The sequence below is a fragment of the Garra rufa genome, chromosome 25 (genome assembly GCF_049309525.1).
Source record: "Garra rufa chromosome 25, GarRuf1.0, whole genome shotgun sequence".
In the NCBI taxonomy this organism is placed as follows: Eukaryota; Metazoa; Chordata; class Actinopteri; order Cypriniformes; family Cyprinidae; genus Garra; species Garra rufa.
Window position 1 is genome coordinate 14,047,841 of NC_133385.1, and position 18,755 is coordinate 14,066,595.

General features: G+C 36.0%; 1 protein-coding gene across 1 annotated transcript in view; it reads right to left on the minus strand.

Annotated features, from left to right (window-relative positions):
* Window positions 1-18,755, minus strand: part of LOC141301158 (E3 ubiquitin-protein ligase MYCBP2) — a 134,989-nt gene that overhangs the window by 82,084 nt on the left and 34,150 nt on the right. The window contains exons 10-18 of the mRNA XM_073831398.1: window positions 15,819-15,957; window positions 15,622-15,698; window positions 10,237-10,441; window positions 9,985-10,149; window positions 7,718-7,876; window positions 7,286-7,490; window positions 4,716-4,861; window positions 4,083-4,193; window positions 1,707-1,811 (exon numbers count right to left, since the gene is read on the minus strand). Of these exons, the coding sequence (XP_073687499.1) occupies window positions 1,707-1,811; window positions 4,083-4,193; window positions 4,716-4,861; window positions 7,286-7,490; window positions 7,718-7,876; window positions 9,985-10,149; window positions 10,237-10,441; window positions 15,622-15,698; window positions 15,819-15,957 (1,312 nt within the window). The remainder of the gene's footprint in view (window positions 1-1,706; window positions 1,812-4,082; window positions 4,194-4,715; window positions 4,862-7,285; window positions 7,491-7,717; window positions 7,877-9,984; window positions 10,150-10,236; window positions 10,442-15,621; window positions 15,699-15,818; window positions 15,958-18,755) is intronic.

Consider the following 18,755-nt stretch of genomic DNA (forward strand, 5'->3'; position numbering starts at 1 on the left):
CATTTTTTTTTTTTTTACATCACTGTATTTTACATTAGCAGACTGTGTTTTGATATAGTAAGAAGAAAACCATGCCCCCAAAAACATATAATGCCCCTACAATGAAGGTTGGTAGCAGAAAGGAACAGTGTAGGAAATATGGAATTTCTGTTTTGGTGTCATTCCGAAAATTATTTTAGTGGTTATTCGTTAATAATTTACTAATACTGACTCACAACTGATAATATTAACCTCTGTCTAAAACTCAAAAATGCACTGGTTCTTGCAGGTGTCATAACAGTCTGCAACATTACGTGGCGTATTATTCAGTATCAGTAGACCTATTAATCAGTATTATTATACTGAATAGATTATGGTATTCAACAGCTATGAAAAGAGAAGATGAAAAATAGAAGCCTTTTTTGACGTTTTTGGAGCTTGGCAGTTGTGGTCACTAGGAACTAGGGGCGTCACAATATACCAGAATATTTGATCAAAAAAAAATACTGATATCTTGTTAATTCATATGATAAAATACTGGTCACTGGTTCACACTACAACATGGTTGGGGAAGGTATTGCTCCATAACACTAGTCTCATAAAACTCATAAAACAGAAAAAAGAAGACGACGCTGACGCAGCGTGTAGCTACTACTGCCACACAAAATGAAGTAGGCGATGACAGATGAAAGCAAGGCACTCCACCTGAACCCAAAAAGTTAGTTCACGAGTTGAGGAGTTTTTGAATTAGATTAAAAAAAAACAAAAAAAAAACGGGGTGCTAGACTGATCAACAGTAAGATGTTTTAGCATGCTACACTTGTATTTACAGTGTGATTCAGTGGTTATAAAAGAGATGAATATGCATTTAATGATGAGTTTGATTGATAGCATAATTATTTATATTTTCTTTCCAAAATGTACAAAGATATCAAGATAACATCATTTGAGATTGGAGAAAATCAGTTAACATAACAGTCCTACTATGAACTGCTGAGATGCATGAACATTCCCTTGTTCTCAGACAAAATAAGAAAATACAACATTGACTAATATAATAACAGCGCATGTGTTTGGAATGACATGAATGTGAGTAAATAAAGACACCTGTTAGGTTAACTATTTAACAATAAAAGATGTGTGATATTGACCTAGATACTGGATTGGTTTGCGTTGGCCAGATATTCAGATGGAGATTCAGCTTGGCTATTATTTCAATGTTTCTTAAAATAACTACAAGGCATACTGTTCTATTTATATTGGCCATGCTCTAGGATTTATTTTAAGCTTTTGAGAAAACTAAACTTGACTCAAAATGCTAACTTCAATGTCAATTAGCTATTTTAAGCGAAGACTCCACATTTGGCCACTGCTTTCCCAATAACAGTTAACACAGCGTGACAGTTGTCTAGTATCACTCCACTTGTTTGGTTTAATAGTGATATTTTCCACCTGACAGCAGGGTCTAATTGTTTAACAACGTACTGAGCACAGCATACAACATATGGCAAATTGACTATTATGTTAGAAGAGAAAAGAGGTAGCAAACTATAGTTAGGTGTTTATTCTTTCACCAGAGAGACAGAGGTAGAAACGCAGAGTGAGAAAACCGTTACTGTGTCCAGAGAAAGCCGAAAGAGGCGGTAGAGCAGAGTTTGTTGAAGGAAGGGAGAGAGAGAGGGGCATTATGGGGCTCCAGGTGGAGTCTGTAGTGAAGACCGCAGTACCTTTGAGTCTCTCCCGCATTAGCTTAAAGGCCTGAAGGGGTCTTAGTCTGGCTAGCACCTGCTCACGCTGGTTCATAAAAAGGGGACCAGGGAAAACAAGGGGGCCTATGGGGGGGAAAGAGAAACTTTCACATGCATGGGGCAAAGCATCTCACAAATGGAAAATAAAACATGGTATATAACACATGGTATATTATGAGAACACAAGCGAGAAGGGAACATCCACAAGCCACCCACTCCCAGAGGAAACAAGCACATGTGAGGTAGAAGGTAACGCTGATAGTTTGGATGATCAGTCCGCTTTGGAGTATTATTGAGTAGAAAATAACACTCCATCTTTGAATCAAGAAGGAAAGTTTGTGGAAATTGTATGAAGTGCTCATAATCAAGTTTGTGTATGAGAGTGAACTGGAGAATGGATTACGATTAGATGTTTCTGGGGAAATAAAACATGTAATATCTGCAGTACGGCCTGTCTACCAAATTCTTGTGTTACGTTATGGTGCAAAATTGTTTGATGTGTAAAAAATTTGAATATTAGAGCCTGGTGATATACCTAAAAATTTAAATATAAATAAACATAAATAAAATCAAATATTTAATTCTATGAAATGGATTCTCTCTCTCTCTCTCTCTCTCTATATATATCTATATATATATATATATATATATATATATATATATATATATATACTATTTAAAATAACTGCTTTCTGTTTGAATGCATTTTAAAATGCAATTTATTGCTGTGATTTAAAAGATGAAGTTTTAGCATCAATACTTCAGTCACATGAGCCTTCAGAAAGCATTCTAATATTCTGATTTTCTGTTCAAAAACATTTAATATTATTATCATTGTTGAAAATAGCATTTATCTGAAACAGATATTCTTTTTTAACATTAAAAATGTCTTTAACATCACTTTTGATCAATTTAAAGCATTGTTGATAAATAAAATGCACTTAAGTGTTTTAAATATTGATAATAATAAATAATAAAACATGTTTCTTCAACAGAAAATCAGCATATTATAATGATTTCTGAAGGACCATATGACTGGAGTAATAATGCAAAAAATTCAGCTTGGAAATCACAAGAATAAATTACATTTTAAATATATTCAAAGAGAAAAGAGTTTTTTTAAATAGCAAACATATTTCAAAATTTTACTGTTTTGCTGATCAAATAAATGCAGGCTTGGTGTGCAAAAGAGACTTTTTTTTAAAAAAAACATTTTAAAAAATCTACTTGACTAGCAGTGTATACATAGTAAATATATAAAATATAATAAATCACTAAATCAAATTCAATATAATAATATTGTAACTAATTTGCAAAAATGAACCAAATGCCCTTTTGGCTACTGAAGGTATTAATATTCATAATTTTGCATCATTTTATACTATTTTTAAGAAATTATTTTAGTCAGAAAAATGCATTAAGGCCAGACACTTCAGGTGAATAGGGTAAAAAAAATTAACTAATAGTTATCTTCTTACCCAGTTGATTGATTACATTGCTAATTGCAAACATTTTTTGTATTACAATTTTTCTAAAATGGAAGGTTTAAATATGCAAATGAGGCATTATTTAAATGAAATATGCGCTAATTTCTAGTACAAAAATCTAAACACTGGATGAAGTCAGTTTCAAAATTCTTGTTTAATTTTTTTGACATTTTAGAGTCAAAAGTTTTTACAGAGGGGATTTTTGGCATCTCATTTTGTCACGACATAGTTCAGAAAAAACTTAGAACAGACAGGAAACACTACTTTTTTTTCCCATTTTATAATTTTAATAAAAATCAAGCAAATCATATGAACAAATCCTTCTGTAAAAACCTTCAGGATATAGACAGGAATAAAAATGCAAAGTTTGGTGTGTGCAAGTGCTACTGAAGTTGAGATTTATGGCTCAGTGTAGGAGAAAAAACTCATTTTGAGAAACAGCCTTTAAAATATGTATTGTAATTGAAATCTATTGACACAAATAGATAAAGTGCTATAAAAGAAACACTTAACAGTGTTTTTTAGATGTTGTCTTTCCACTAGTCTGAAAAAACAATTTATGAAAAACCAAAAAGCCCAAAATCTCAAACTTGATGGGTGCATGAAATTTTTTTTACAAATGTTATAAATGTAACAAATTTTCATGGCATTATCTTTCAAATACTGACCCTTATACTTTGGAACGGTGGTGTATAATAGTCGGAAAAATATCTCAAATATACTGTAAATATCTGATATATCACCCAGCTCTGGTTTTAGGTAGTAAATGCTATCCACATTTGTATAAAATTGCATTATAGCTAAGTAGCATGTTTGTGCAGCACACGTGTGGGGTTTATTTTGGGCTCTGGTCATGTGGGAGTCATACCTCGGCCCTCTTCCAGCCGGTGCCGGCGGTTGATGCGCTGTCTCTTCTCCTCCTGTCGAATCTGGGTGTGTTCCTCTATATTGACGCCTGGGGGAGGAGGGACAGGCACAGCTAAAATAACAGAGGTCCAGCACAGGCGGGGCCAAAGGAGGAGACAAATGAGAAACAACACAGGCAGGTGAATGATGAGCATGAGACGAAACACAAGACAGTGAGAGACAAGAGCAGAGAAATGATCCAAACAAAACACACACACAGAGTGCTGATGCACTAGGCAAATATACAAAGACAACACTGCCAAAGCAACCAGTGACTGATGATCTGCATTAGGACTGGGCAGTAGAACTACATACCACATGATGGTAGAAATTAGATTGGCCAAATTCGTTTTTATATATGCTGGAATGCATATATATTTTGAAGTGTTGAACAGCTGATCAACTCATTTTATTATATTTGAAGTATATATATACAGTTGTTGAATTTTCATTCTGCCCTTCCCTAAGCTGAATATTTCATGCATGCAGACAGTATGGTTGAACATATGACATGAACATGGCCCGCAGACAGGAAAGGGATGTGATTTGATGGCTATGAAACTGTACTGAATATGACTGGATGACACCTCAGTACCTAACAGCAGGTCCAGCGGTATCATTTCCTTCACAGCATCAAAGATTCCTCTCTGTCTGGCCTCCTGACCATCCAGCTCTCTGGCACAAGCCTTACAGCAGCCACATGACGAACAGCCCGACTCACCAGAGCCACAGCCACAAATCCTGCAGAGGACAGACACAAATAAACGGATAAGGACTAACACTGATGCAATGGACTGCAGTAGTGACTCGATATATACAGAATAATACATTTCAGAGAAAACAGCCCATAATCCATAATAACACTTCCTCCGGTGAAAAAGTTTCACATCAAAATTCACCGACATATTTGTTAAGAACTGTTTTTGCTTGTAAATAGTGTTTTATCTGTGCATATTTCTCTCCTGATTCAGATGTGACCACTTTTTCACTAGATAAAACAATATTATGGATAAAGGACTCATATTTTAGCTGGAAGCAATGGTTAGAAGTTAAAAACATATTAAAAATTAATTTATTACAAACATGCAGCTTTTCACTTCGCTGGAGTTGTGTGGATTACTTGTGGACTATTGTGATGTTTGTATCAGCTGTTTGGACTTTCGTTCTGACGGCACCCATTCACTGCAGAGGATTCATTGGGGAGCAAGTGATGTAACGCTAAATTTCCTTATCTATTCAGATGAAGAAACAGATGGCCTGAGGATCAACTCTCAGCAAGTTTTCATTTTTGTGGGGAACTATTCCTTTAAATAATGAGCTAATGCCTTTTCAACAGCTACAAGTCAACAGAAAACATCTGGTAGTTGAGTTTCTTTTACTTACTCTTACTTGAGTCACATTATTTTGTAGTATTTTAATGTGTATTCAAGTGAATTATTTCTTTGAGATATGAAAGAGCAGAAAATTAAAGGAACACTCCACTTTTTTTGGAAATAGCCTCATTCTCCAACTCCCCCCGAGTTAATAAGTTGATTTTTACCGTTTTGAAATCCATTCAGCCGTTCTCCTGTTCTGGCGATATCACTTTTAGCATAGCTTAGCATAGATCATTGAATCCTATTAGACCAATAGCATCACGTTCAAAAATGACCAACGAGTTTCCATATTTGTTGTATTTAAAACTTGACTCTAATGCAGTTATATTGTGTACTAAGACCGGTTGAAATGCAAAGCTGCGAGTTTCTAGGCTGATAAGATTAGGAACTACACTTCCATTCCGGCGTAATAGTCAAGGAAGTTTGCTGCCGTAATATGGCCGAAGCAGGCGGACTATTATCAGAAATGAGTTCCCAGCTAGTTTAGCATTTGCACATGTGCTGCGTGGTATTACTGCTCCTGCTTCAGCCTTATTACAGCAGCAAACTTCCTTGACTATTACGCCGGAATGGGAGTGTAGTTCCTAATCTTATCAGCCTAGAAATTTGAATCTTTGCATTCCCACCGGTCTTAGTACACGATATAACTACAGAAGAGTCAAGTTTTAAATAGGACAAATATCGAAACTCGTTGGTCATTTTTGAATGTGATGCTATTGGTCTAATAGGATTCAATGATCTATGCTAAGCTATGCTAAAAGTGATATCACCAGAACAGGAGAACGGCTGAATGGATTTCAAAATGGTAAAACTCAACTTATTAACTCGGGGGGAGTTGGAGAATGAGCCTATTTCCAAAAAAAGTGGAGTGTTCCTTTAAGAATTAAAATAAACACTAAATTGACAAAGAGACAGATATATTTTTAAATCTAATTTTAAAGTTTCATTTAAAATGATTTATTATTGTTAAAAGTAGCTACATTTTTTTTAAACCATGACAATTTAATTTGTTTGTTAAAGGGACAGTTCACCTAAAATTGAAAAACTACCCCATGATTTACTCACACTAAGGCCATCCTATGTGAATATGATGTCCTAGATGTATATTTGTCCTTTCAGATGAATACAATTAGATTTACATTAAAAATTGTCCCATCCGTTCTTTTTGTAAACATGCTTACGACAGTTACTGCAAGCTAGAGATTATGGTTTATGAAGTTTTAAATATGGATATTTTTCTTAAATAAACACATTGATTCGATTCAGAAGGACTTTATTAAACCCCTGGAACAACGTGGAGCACTTTTTGTGATGGATGAATTCACTTTATTGGACTTTAAAATCTCAACAGCCATTCACTGCCATTATAAAGCTTGGAAGATCCAGAATATTTTAATATAACTCTGATTGTATTCGTCTGAAATATAAAAAAAAGTCATATACACCTAGGATGGCTTGAGGGTGAGTAAATCATGGGTTAATTTTTATTTTTGGGTGAACTATTCCTTTAATTTAAATGGGAAAATTTTTGAACTAATAAGCATGATGATTAATAATTCAAATTAATCTTCCTTGTCCCTTGTAGCCCATTTGACCAAATAAAAAAAAGAAAGTTTTCAAACAAATTTCTTATTCTGAATGCTGTCAATAGCTGGAAAATCGTGATCCGTGTAAACATGTCTGGTGTGGTATGCAGTCATCCCTCTATGTGTGTGTGTGTGTGTGTGTGTGTGTGTGTGTGTGTGTGTGTGTGTGTGTGTGTGTGTGTGTGTTGTTTGGTTTCTCTCACCCTCCTGGCACTCTGTCAGGTCGGCCGCTGCTCACACAGCTGGCTCCATAGCCGGTGCAGTCTCCACACACGGTGCACACCATACATTGGTCCAGCTTCCACTTGTGCATGCCTGGCTGACACATCATAGATTTTTCCTCCTTCTCATCCAGCTCATCCTCCAAGTCCTCGTCCATTGCGGTGGCCATGTTCTCTACTCCAAATGCTACAGCAGCAAAACATCAAATAACACCCTTTTAAACGCAATAATCACAGAATTACAAAGTCGACTGTAGTAATTATCTTTTCCCCCTCATGTTTTTATGAAGATGGAAAATTGACCATATCTTTCACTCTATTTGGTGTAATTCTCTGAAGATTATCAGGAATATTCAGGGCGTTGCTAATGTATCATTTTTATGTTTGGTGTAAAAAGCATTAAAAGGTTCTCACCTTTCCCTGCCTGGCTCATGGCTCCAGTGTCTCGACCACACTGGCCCTTGTTGTTGACTCCAAATGTCCACACCTCCCCGCTCTTGGTCAGCACACAGGTGTGAGCTTTTCCCATGGCTACCTGAGTTACAAAGTGCCCCTTCAGATCTGACACCTGACCTGTGATGATGAGGAGAGAAACAAATTAATCATGCATCATACAGATACTGTAAAATCGAATTCTAGAACTTTCAAGGACTTTTCAAGCACAAATTTTTTTGATTTCTCACTTATCAAACAAAGTCTTATTTTTCAAATTCTAAAAAAGATAAATCTATTTAGTATAGATAGTTAAAAATGTACTAATAAAATGATACTCAAAATTCCGATCGAAATCAAATAATTCACGATCCATGCTCCAAAGTACCAATCTGAAGCGAAAGATTCACAAACCCACTCCAAAGTTCCGATCTTAAACAACTGATTCCCCAACCACGCTCCGAAGTTCTGATCTGAAACAAGAGATTCACAAACCCGCTCCAGAGTCTCGATCAGAAGCAAGAGATTCACAAACCTGCTCCGAAGTTCAGATCTAAATCAAGTGATTCATGATGGGCGCACCGAAGTTCCAATCTGAACCAAAAAATCCACAATCTCGCTCCAAAGTTCCAATCTAAATCAAATAATTTGTGATCCACACTCCAAAGCTCCAATCTGAAGCAAAAGATTTACGAACCCACTATGAAATTCTGATCTAAATCAAATGATTCATGATCAGATTGACAAACCCGCTATAAAGTTCCAATCTAAATCAAATGATTTGTGATCAGATTGACGAACCCACTCCGAAGTTCCGATCTGAACCAAAAAATTCACAATCTCGCTTCAAAGTTCCGATCTGAAGTAAAAGATTCAAAAACCCGCTCCGAAGTTCCAATCTAAATCAAATGATTTGTGATCCACACTCTGAAGTTCTGATCTGAAGCAAAATAATGATGAACCAAAGTTCTGATCTAAATCAAATTATTTGCGATCTGCGCGCCTAATTTACGATATAAAGCAAAAGATACACAAGCCTGCTCTGAAGTTCCAATCTAAATCAAATGATCTGCGATCCGCATTTCAAATTCAAATCTGAAGCAAAAGATTTATGAACCCACTCCTAAATCCCAATCTAAATTAAATGAATTGTGATCTGCCCTCTGAACTTCCGATCTAAAGCAAAAGATTCACAAACGCACTCCGAAATCCCAATCTAAATCAAATGAATTGTGATCTGCCCTCTGAACTTCCGATCTTAAGCAAAAGATTCACAAACCCACTCCGAAGTTACGATCTAAATCAAGGAACTCACAATGTGCGCTCTGAAGTTCGGATCAAGCAAAAGATTTGTGTACCCGCTCCGAAATTCTGATCTAAACCAAATGACTCATGATCTATGCTCCGAAGTCCCGATCTTAATCATCATTTCAGATCAGGACTTGAATCACAAATGATTTATTCATGGAAACCCGCTCCGAAGTGATCTGAAAAAAATGATTTGCGACGCGTAATCCGATTGGAACGCTTCGAAACAGTGAATCATTTTGCGACGCAATGGTTTAACTGATTCAGAGTTTCAAAAAGCTCCTTGAAATCATTCAATGCAATGCTGAAGTTCAAAAGTGAATGGCTTTTTTGAAGTTGATCTGGTTTTTGCTAGTAAACTGCTTGAAATGAATGATTGAAGTCATGAGTTTGAATCAGCGTAAATGACGTAAATAATTGATTCTACTCATCTGTTCCTCTTTTCGTGTCTTCAGCCATGTTTACACGACACTGTCAGTATTACTACTGGTTTAGCTCACTAGTTTTATGATATTAACTAAAAAAAAAAACGGGGGGAAAACGTTTTTTTTTTTAATTGTGTGAATTTTGGGTGAAAAGATTTGAAAAAATTAAACATTTATTTCACAGATACATTATGTTTCAATAATTCAAGCACTTTTTTTAAGTAACTCTTCAAGAATATTGCTATTTTAAAGGGTTTTCTGTGAAGTAAAAAGATATTTAAATTTAAAACAGGGGAATATGAATATGCAGTAATCAGTGCTGATGGTATTTGCATATCCTAGGTCCAAATATGGTGTTTTCTAAACATATCCCCTTTTTTGTGAATGCAGAGCATGTACTGGCTCTAAATAATCTCTCCCACAGGAGACAGATATACGGTTTTACAGACAGCAATATGATAGGCCATCATTTCATTCCTGCCATCTTTAAATGGGCATCTGGCAGGTGGCACTTACAGGTACTGTCACTGTAAATGGCATCCTTGCCAAACATGTAGAGCTCTCCATCTTTAGTGACAATGCTGCTGCTGCCATTGTTGCAGGCTGTGTAGATGGCCGTCTTGGTCTCGAGTTTGATCATCTTCTTGGGTTTGTAGGGCTTTGGTTGTCTCCTGCTCTTTGCTAAAAACAGACACCAACAGTTGATCTATGTGCAAAAATAACATTATCGCAAATCAAGTATGTACATGATAATGATTTCCATCATACTTGACTCTCCGTCCTCCCCTTTGCTGGCAGAGCCTGTGAAGAAGACGCTCCCATCCTCCGCCACCAGCAGGGCGTGGGAGCCGTCATGGCCCACTGAGAACTGCACGATCTTGGGCGACTTAGTTACTGGCAGCTCCACCCACTTCCCAGCCGACGGGCCGCCCTGCTTGATACCGAGGCTCTGATACTTTCCCGTATAGTAGATCTGCATCAGAAGAGAGGAAGACAATCATGTTTACACCTCCCTTGTGTGTTATTAAGTCTGTGCACAATGGCCTCAACGAATACCTTTGTCAGATAAAAGAAACGAACCGCTGAAATGACGAATAAGAACTGTCATACAGATACTAGTTGAGGCACTCAAGCAGTGATGGGAAAACTATTTTGCGCCAGCCAATATCTGCACCGAATAGGAGATATAAAACGAATAGTTATAGTAAATATACAATACCTGTCATTTTTTACTTCAAGTCGTTCTAAATCTGTATGATTTTTTTCAGCTTCCATAGACTATAAAAGTTAATGTTACCAAGAAAATGATTACCAGGGGCCATCAAGCTCCAAAAATGACTAAGAAGCGCCAGAAAAGTATTCCCAATGACTTTATGCTTTATATACTAAGTCATCTGATGCTTCTGAAATTTCCCTTTCCACTGCAGCTAACAAAAAAGATTTGTGTAATTTGAATGTGCACCTTGGTTACAACATACACAACAGAGACCTGGCATGACTTGTCTTGATGTGTTGGATTTGAATATACACATATGTGAAAAAGATTTTGCAGGTCCAGTGGAGGAGAACATTATCAGTGAAGAACTTAAATTGCTGTCTTTATAGAGCTACCAAATGGCTTTAATACACTTATTTGTCATCTGGACAAAATTTGAGATTAGTAAGATTTTTGATGTTTTTAAAGACGTTTCTTATGCTCATCATGGCTGCATTTATTTGATCAAAAATAAAGAAAAAAATGTAATAGTGTGAAATATTGTTACAATGTAAAATAACGTTTTTCTATTTTAATATACATTAAAATCCAAATTATTCCTGTGATCAAAGCTGAATTTACAGCATCATTACTCCAGTCTTCAATGTCACATGATCATTCAGAAATCATTCTAATATGCTGATTTATTATCAGTGCTGGAAACAGTTGTGTTGCTTAATGTTTTGTTTTATGATTCTTTGATGTATAAAAAGTAAAATATAAATGTTTTTTAAGAATATACACTAGTTTGGGTGAGTACATTTTTATTCTTTCATTTTTTTGAAAGACATTCATACTTTAATTCAGCAAAGATGTATTAAATTCATTTTAAAAAAGTGATAGTAAAGACTTACATTGTTAAAAAGGATTTCTATCTTGAATAAATGCTGTTCTTTTAAACTTCTTATTCATTAAAGAATCCTAAAAAAAGGTATCACAGGTTCCAAAGAAATATTTGGCAGCACAAAAATTGCCAATATTGATAATTCTAATAAGTCAGCATATTAGAATGATTTTTGAAGGATCATATGACACTTCAGACTAAAGTAATGCCTGATGAAAATTCAGCTTTGCATCAAATGAATAAATTATATTTTAAAGTATATTCAAATAGAAACCATTATTTTATATTGTAATAACATTTTGCAATATTACGTTTTTTTTTGATCAAATAAAGCCTTGATGTTCTTTAAAGAACATTACAAGTCTTACTGATCCGAACTACAGTGTACATTCAGCTCAATTTCTTTGAAACATCATCATATAGGTGTATATAATATGAATCAGTACAGTTACGATTACATTTTAACTATATGAAAAAAAAAATTATGAAATAAATATGAAACAAATATTCTAAATATATTAATACTTTAAAATTTAGTATAACCTTAAATTACATAATATTAAATGTACATACATATGTAACTATATATAGGGTTTTTAAATGGCCAATAATTACAGTTATAATTCTCTGTGTGCAGTTTTTTATTTTTATTAATATCATGAAACAGTTTTTAGATATATTTCCTGTTTTCATTTTCATTTGAATATTTTCGTTATTTTGTTATATATTCTTGTCAGTGTTAGTCGCTTTTGTTTCTTTTATATATGTCAGTTTTCATTCATTTTTATTTTATTTTGTGTTTTATTTTAGTACATCAAGTTCAAACTCTTTTTAAAAGGAGAAATGCTGCCTTGGCTACTAGCTGAACTAAAAAAATGGTATATTTCATTTTTAGTTAATGTATTTCAAGTAAAGAAAATGGTTTCACTTTCAATTTTAGTAACTAAAATAACCCTAAAATACACACATATGTGACCCTGGACCACAAAACCAATAATAAGGGTCAATTTGTTTGAATTGAGTTTTGTACATCATGAATAAATGAGCTTTCCATTGATGTATGGTTTGTTAGGATGGGATAATATTTGGCCGAGATACAACCATTTAATAATCTGGAATCTGAGGGTGCAAAAAACTCTAAATATTAAGAAAATCACCTTTAAATTTGTTCAAATTAAGTTCTTAGCAATGCATATTACTAATCAAAAGTTAAGGTGTGATATATTTACGGTAGGAAATCTACAAATTATCTTAATGGAACATGACTTTTACTTAATATCCTTATGATTTTTGGCATAAAAGGAAAATCGATAAGTTTGACCCATGCAATGCATTTTTGGTTATTGAGACAAATATACCCATTCTACTTAAGACTGGTTTTGTGGTCCAGAGTAACATATAATAAAATGAAGTCATTTTAGTAAAGCACTCAACGTAAACATACATCTCATTAATAAAATATAGTGGCATATCTTTTAAAACTTAAAAACAATAAATAAATTGTCATGTGGAATGCTTATCTTGTACTTCTATAATGGAAAACACAATAACTACAATCAATGATGATAGAAAACGCACGTCAGCATTTCTGCAGTCCATTAATGTACGTGTGCGAAAAACTACATGACCTTCTTTTATTACGGTCCACAGTGTTTATTAGGAAAGCTGCCTAGTCACGACTCATCCAGGCCTGTTTTTACTGCTACGCTCACTGGACTGGATAATCTCCAGATAAGGTAAAGAGTGAGTTTAGTCAGGATGATAAACCTCGAGCAGCTCTCATATCTCATGAGGCCTGGCACACACTCACTGCACCTCCCTAAAACACACTCCATCACTGCACATCAATGAGACACACCCAGTGTGCATATTTCACTTTTTGCCACACCTGACAATGGCAGGTCAACTGAAATAATAAATTATTACACAACATTTTTAACAAAACAATTCCTAATCAAGTAACCTGCCACAGTGCTAAATTGTTTTATCCAGCTGCCAAAGCCAATTTGTGCTTGCATTTAGTGCTCATTGTGTGTCAGTTTTGGATTCTGTCCACTCCCCTGCATTTGTACTGCTTTAGGATCACGTGTAAATACACATAGGCTGTGCTCGCTTTGGCCTCTCAAGCGCTCCAGAGTGTCAAAGAGCCTCGCCGCTCAACTGGAAGGCTAGAATAATCAAATTACTTCCAGTTATTTAAGCGTGTGTGGGGCTCTACAGGCTGCCCTTCTCTGCTGCAGCCGTCGCTTTCACACCAGAGACAGCATCTCTGCCATCAGCCCAGTCTGATAGACCTAGTGTGAACCTCACACACTGCTGAAACAAGCACGTACACACACTTACTCACTCACACAACCACCATCTGATGTACATTTTTGAAGATTACTCAATGAATGTGCATATTTAATGACCTTCTATGATCTGAGTTTATTAAGGAAAATACTTGTCAACAGGCCTGGTTTTCTATAATAGTACAAAAACATGGTATTACTTCATTGTGTACATTATTGAGTATAAAAAAAACAAAAATAAAACTAGGCTAGGTAATTTCATTGCATAAAGTAAATATGGGGGTGGGGGTGAAAACTTTTGGAATTTGAAGATCAGGGTAAATTTAACTTATTTTGTCTTCTGGGAAACATGTAAGCATATTCTTTAGCTTCTGAATGGCAGTACTAAATGAAAAAAAATATGATATTTAGGCAAAATATTTTTTTTTTTTTACACATTTCCATTCTGCTCAAAAGTATTCACCCCCAGCTCTTAAAACAAAAATGCGGAAAAACCAAAGAATTTGTGGGACCTGAAGGATTTTTCTGAAGAACAGCGGGCAGTTTAACTGTTCAGGACAAACAAGGGACTCATAAACAACTATCACTAAATGATCATTGAGCTAACAAGACAGTATTAGGAATCAAGTGTAAACTTTTGAAAGGGTCATTTTTATAAATTCTCTTGTATATGTCTTTTATGTGAAATATCTTATTCAGGTCAGTAGTAAATAAAAAATAACATGCATTTTGTATGATCCCTTCTATTATGGTAAAATAATTCACATTTTGCAGATTCTGCAAGGTGTATGTAGACTATTGACCTCTGTATTTTTGAGTGGACTTTTGACTCCACTTTTTTGGGAAATAGGCTCATTCTCCAACTCCCCCCGAGTTAATAAGTTGATTTTTACTGTTTTGAAATCCATTCAGCCGTTCTCCTGTTCTGGCGATATCACTTTTAGCATAGCTTAGCATAGATCATTGAATCCTATTAGACCAATAGCATCATGTTCAAAAATGACCAACGAGTTTCCATATGTGTTGTATTTAAAACTTGACTCTTCTGTAGTTATATTGTGTACTAAGACCGGTGGAAATGCAAAGCTGCGAGTTTCTAGGCTGATAAGATTAGGAACTACACTTCCATTCCGGCGTAATAGTCAAGGAAGCAGGTGGAGTATTATCAGTAAAGAGTTCCCAGCTAGTTTAGCATTTGCACATTTGCAGCCTTATTACGGCAGCAAACTTCCTTGACTATTACGCCGGAATGGGAGTGTAGTTCCTAATCTTATCAGCCTAGAAAATTGAAGCTTTGCATTTCCACCGGTCTTAGTACACGATATAACTACAGAAGAGTCAAGTTTTAAATAGGACAAATATGGAAACTCGTTGGACATTTTTGAACATGATGCTATTGGTCTAATAGGATTCAATGATCTATGCTAAGCTACGCTAAAAGTGATATCGCCAGAACAGGAGAACGGCTGAATGGATTTCAAAACGGTAAAAATCAACTTATTAACTCGGGGGGAGTTGGAGAATGAGCCTATTTCCAAAAAAAAATGGAGTGTTCCTTTAAATTGGCTTAAATTCCAAAACATATTTTCTTAAAACTTTTTCAAAGGTTTACTGGCATTTAGACAATCATGATCTGCTTTGTCTTTACTTCTAAGCTGATGCTGTAATTATGCAAGGCAGTAGCACTTCCATTTCAAAGTGTTACTCAGACTCATTTAAACACTAACACAGAGACACTTAGGAATATAGAGAGGTATGTCTACCTTCCCAGATGCCGTTTTCATCAAAGCAAACTCTCTGCCAGCTCCAATCAGGGCTGCTTCCTCATCAAACCCTGTGCCTGAGGACACAAACACACACCGCAAAAGAGACGACACCAAGTTAGTTCATTTCTAAATGTACTTCCTTTTAAACTCTGATGTGCTGCATAGATGTGTGAGCAGTGCTTAAGTGCACTCACTGATGATATGAAGGTCTTTCTCCAGGTCAAAGAGAGAGATGCCACAGGCATGAAGACACTTCCTGGCCAGTTTGAGTTGCAGTTCCTGCTGTAGGGCTGGGTCTGAGCTGGTGGCGTAGATCCGTACCACAAAGCCATCCTAAAAAAAAAAAAACATATCCACAAAAACATTAATCACCATAAAACGACAAAAATATCTTAATTTGTGCTCTGAAGATGAATAAAGGTCATACAGGTTTGGAACAACATAAGGGTGAGTCATTGATGGCAGAATTTTCATTTTTTGGGTGAACTATCCCTTTAAGTTATTGCAATTATTAAAATGGACAAGGATCATCAATCTCCATATTAAACTAATTTTGGTGAAGGCATTTTGCAGACTAGTCTTAGTTTTTTCACCTGATCGAAACCAAACCAGTGGAACTAATCTCGGTGGGCCTGTTTGACTAATGGCCCTGAAAGTCTCTGAGAAAGTTGCATTTTTCAAGGGCGTAAACGATTGTATATTGCAAATTTTTTCACACATATGATATTCATATCATACGATAGGCCTCCTCATTCCGAAAAACTTTGCCTTTGGAACCACTGCTGACAATCAAACCATTTGTTGAATGATTGAGAAAATGTAAAAAAAAAAAAAAAAAAAATTTTGCGAACTAGTCCTAGGTTTTTCACTCAATCTAGAAAAAAAAAACTGTCTCTAGGTCAATAATTATCAAAAAAAGTTTAACTTTTGACTCTCGGTTGCAAAGTGATGCCAAAACATTTGAAAGGGGCTGGGCCGCTTTTACTAAAAACAGCTATACATTTTTAATGGAATGAGATATCTTCGCCAAACTCACAATGCAGATGTAAGAGCTCAAACTAAGATAACGCAAAAAAGTCATGGAGCTTGGCCACTTGGTGGCGCTATAAGAGGGAAAAATACAAAAACAGCAAAATTTACCCTTTGGGAAGCAATAATGGGGTCGTTTAGGAAAGGGGCCATGTCCAAATACACCCAAAAGCCTATAAAGCCTAAACAAAAACTGAAAACTTAAAAAAAAAAAAAAAAAAAAAAAGGTGAGCACATACGACAAGTACAGTCGTGGCCAAAAGTTTTGAGAATGACACAAATATTAGTTTTCACAAAGTTTGCTGCTAAACTGCTTTTAGATCTTTGTTTCAGTTGTTTCTGTGATGTACTGAAATATAATTGCAAGCACTTCATACGTTTCAAAGGCTTTTATCGACAATTACATGACATTTATGCAAAGAGTCAGTATTTGCAGTGTTGGCCCTTCTTTTTCAGGACCTCTGCAATTCGACTGGGCATGCTCTCAAACTTCTGGGCCAAATCCTGACTGATAGCAACCCATTCTTCACTTCTTGGAGATTGTCAGAATTAGTGGGTTTTTGTTTGTCCACCCGAATCTTGAGGATTGACCACAAGTTCTCAATGGGATTAAGATCTGGGGAGTTTCCAGGCCATGGACCCAAAATTTCAACGTTTTGGTCCCCGAGCCACTTAGTTATCACTTTTGCCTTATGGCACGGTGCTCTATCGTGCTGGAAAATGCATTGTTCTTCACCAAACTGTTGTTGGATTGTTGGAAGAAGTTGCTGTTGGAGGGTGTTTTGGTACCATTCTTTATTCACGGCTGTGTTTTTGGGCAAAATTGTGAGTGAGCCCACTCCCTTGGATGAGAAGCAACCCCACACATGAATGGTCTCAGGATGCTTTACTGTTGGCATGACACAGGACTGATGGTAGCGCTCACCTTTTCTTCTCCGGACAAGCCTTTTTCCAGATGCCCCAAACAATCGGAAAGAGGCTTCATCAGAGAATATGACTTTGCCCCAGTCCTCAGCAGTCCATTCGCCATACTTTTTGCAGAAGATCAATCTGTCCCTGATGTTTTTTTTTTTTTTTGGAGAGAAGTGGCTTCTTTGCTGCCCTTCTTGACACCAGGCCATCTTCCAAAAGTCTTGGCCTCACTGTGCGTGCAGATGCACTCACACCTGCCTGCTGCCATTCCTGAGCAAGCTCTGCACTGGTGGCACTCCGATCCTGCAGCTGAATCCTCTTTAGGAGACGATCCTGGCGCTTGCTGGACTTTCTTGGACGCCCTGAAGCCTTCTTAAAAAGAATTGAACCTCTTTCCTTGAAGTTCTTGATGATTCTATAAATTGTTGATTTAGGTGCAATCTTAGTAGCCACAATATCCTTGCCTGTGAAGCCATTTTTATGCAACGCAATGATGGCTGCACGCATTTCTTTGCAGGTCATCGTGGTTAACAATGGAAGAACAATGATTTCAAGCATCACCCTCCTTTTAACATGTCAAGACTGCCATTCTAACCCAATCAGCCTGACATAATGATCTCCAGCCTTGTGCTCGTCAACATTCTCACCTGAGTTAACAAGACGATTACTGAAATGATCTCAGCAGGTCCTTTAATGACAGCAATGAAATGCAGTGGAAAGTCTTTTTCGGGATTAAGTTAATTTTCATGGCAAAGAAGGACTATGCAATTCATCTGATCACTCTTCATAACATTCTGGAGTATATGCAAATTGCTATTATAAAAACTTAAGCAGCAACTTTTCCAATTTCCAATATTTATGTAATTCTCAAAACTTTTGGCCACGACTGTATGCAAAGTTTCAAGGAGATCAGACCACAGATGACGCTATAAAGTAAAAAAAAAAAGGATCAAAAACACATATGGTAAATGACCGCAAACTGCACAAAATGTTTGTTCATCATACGATTGAGCACCTCATTCTGAAAAACATTGACTTTAGGACCACTCTTGTCAATCAAATTGTTCTTTAAATATTCAAGATTATTTAATAACACCACTTAACAAACTAGTCCTAGGTCTTTTGCTCAATCTCAAACAAAACCACTGCAGTACAATTCTCTGGACCCTCTAGATCCATAATTATTAAAG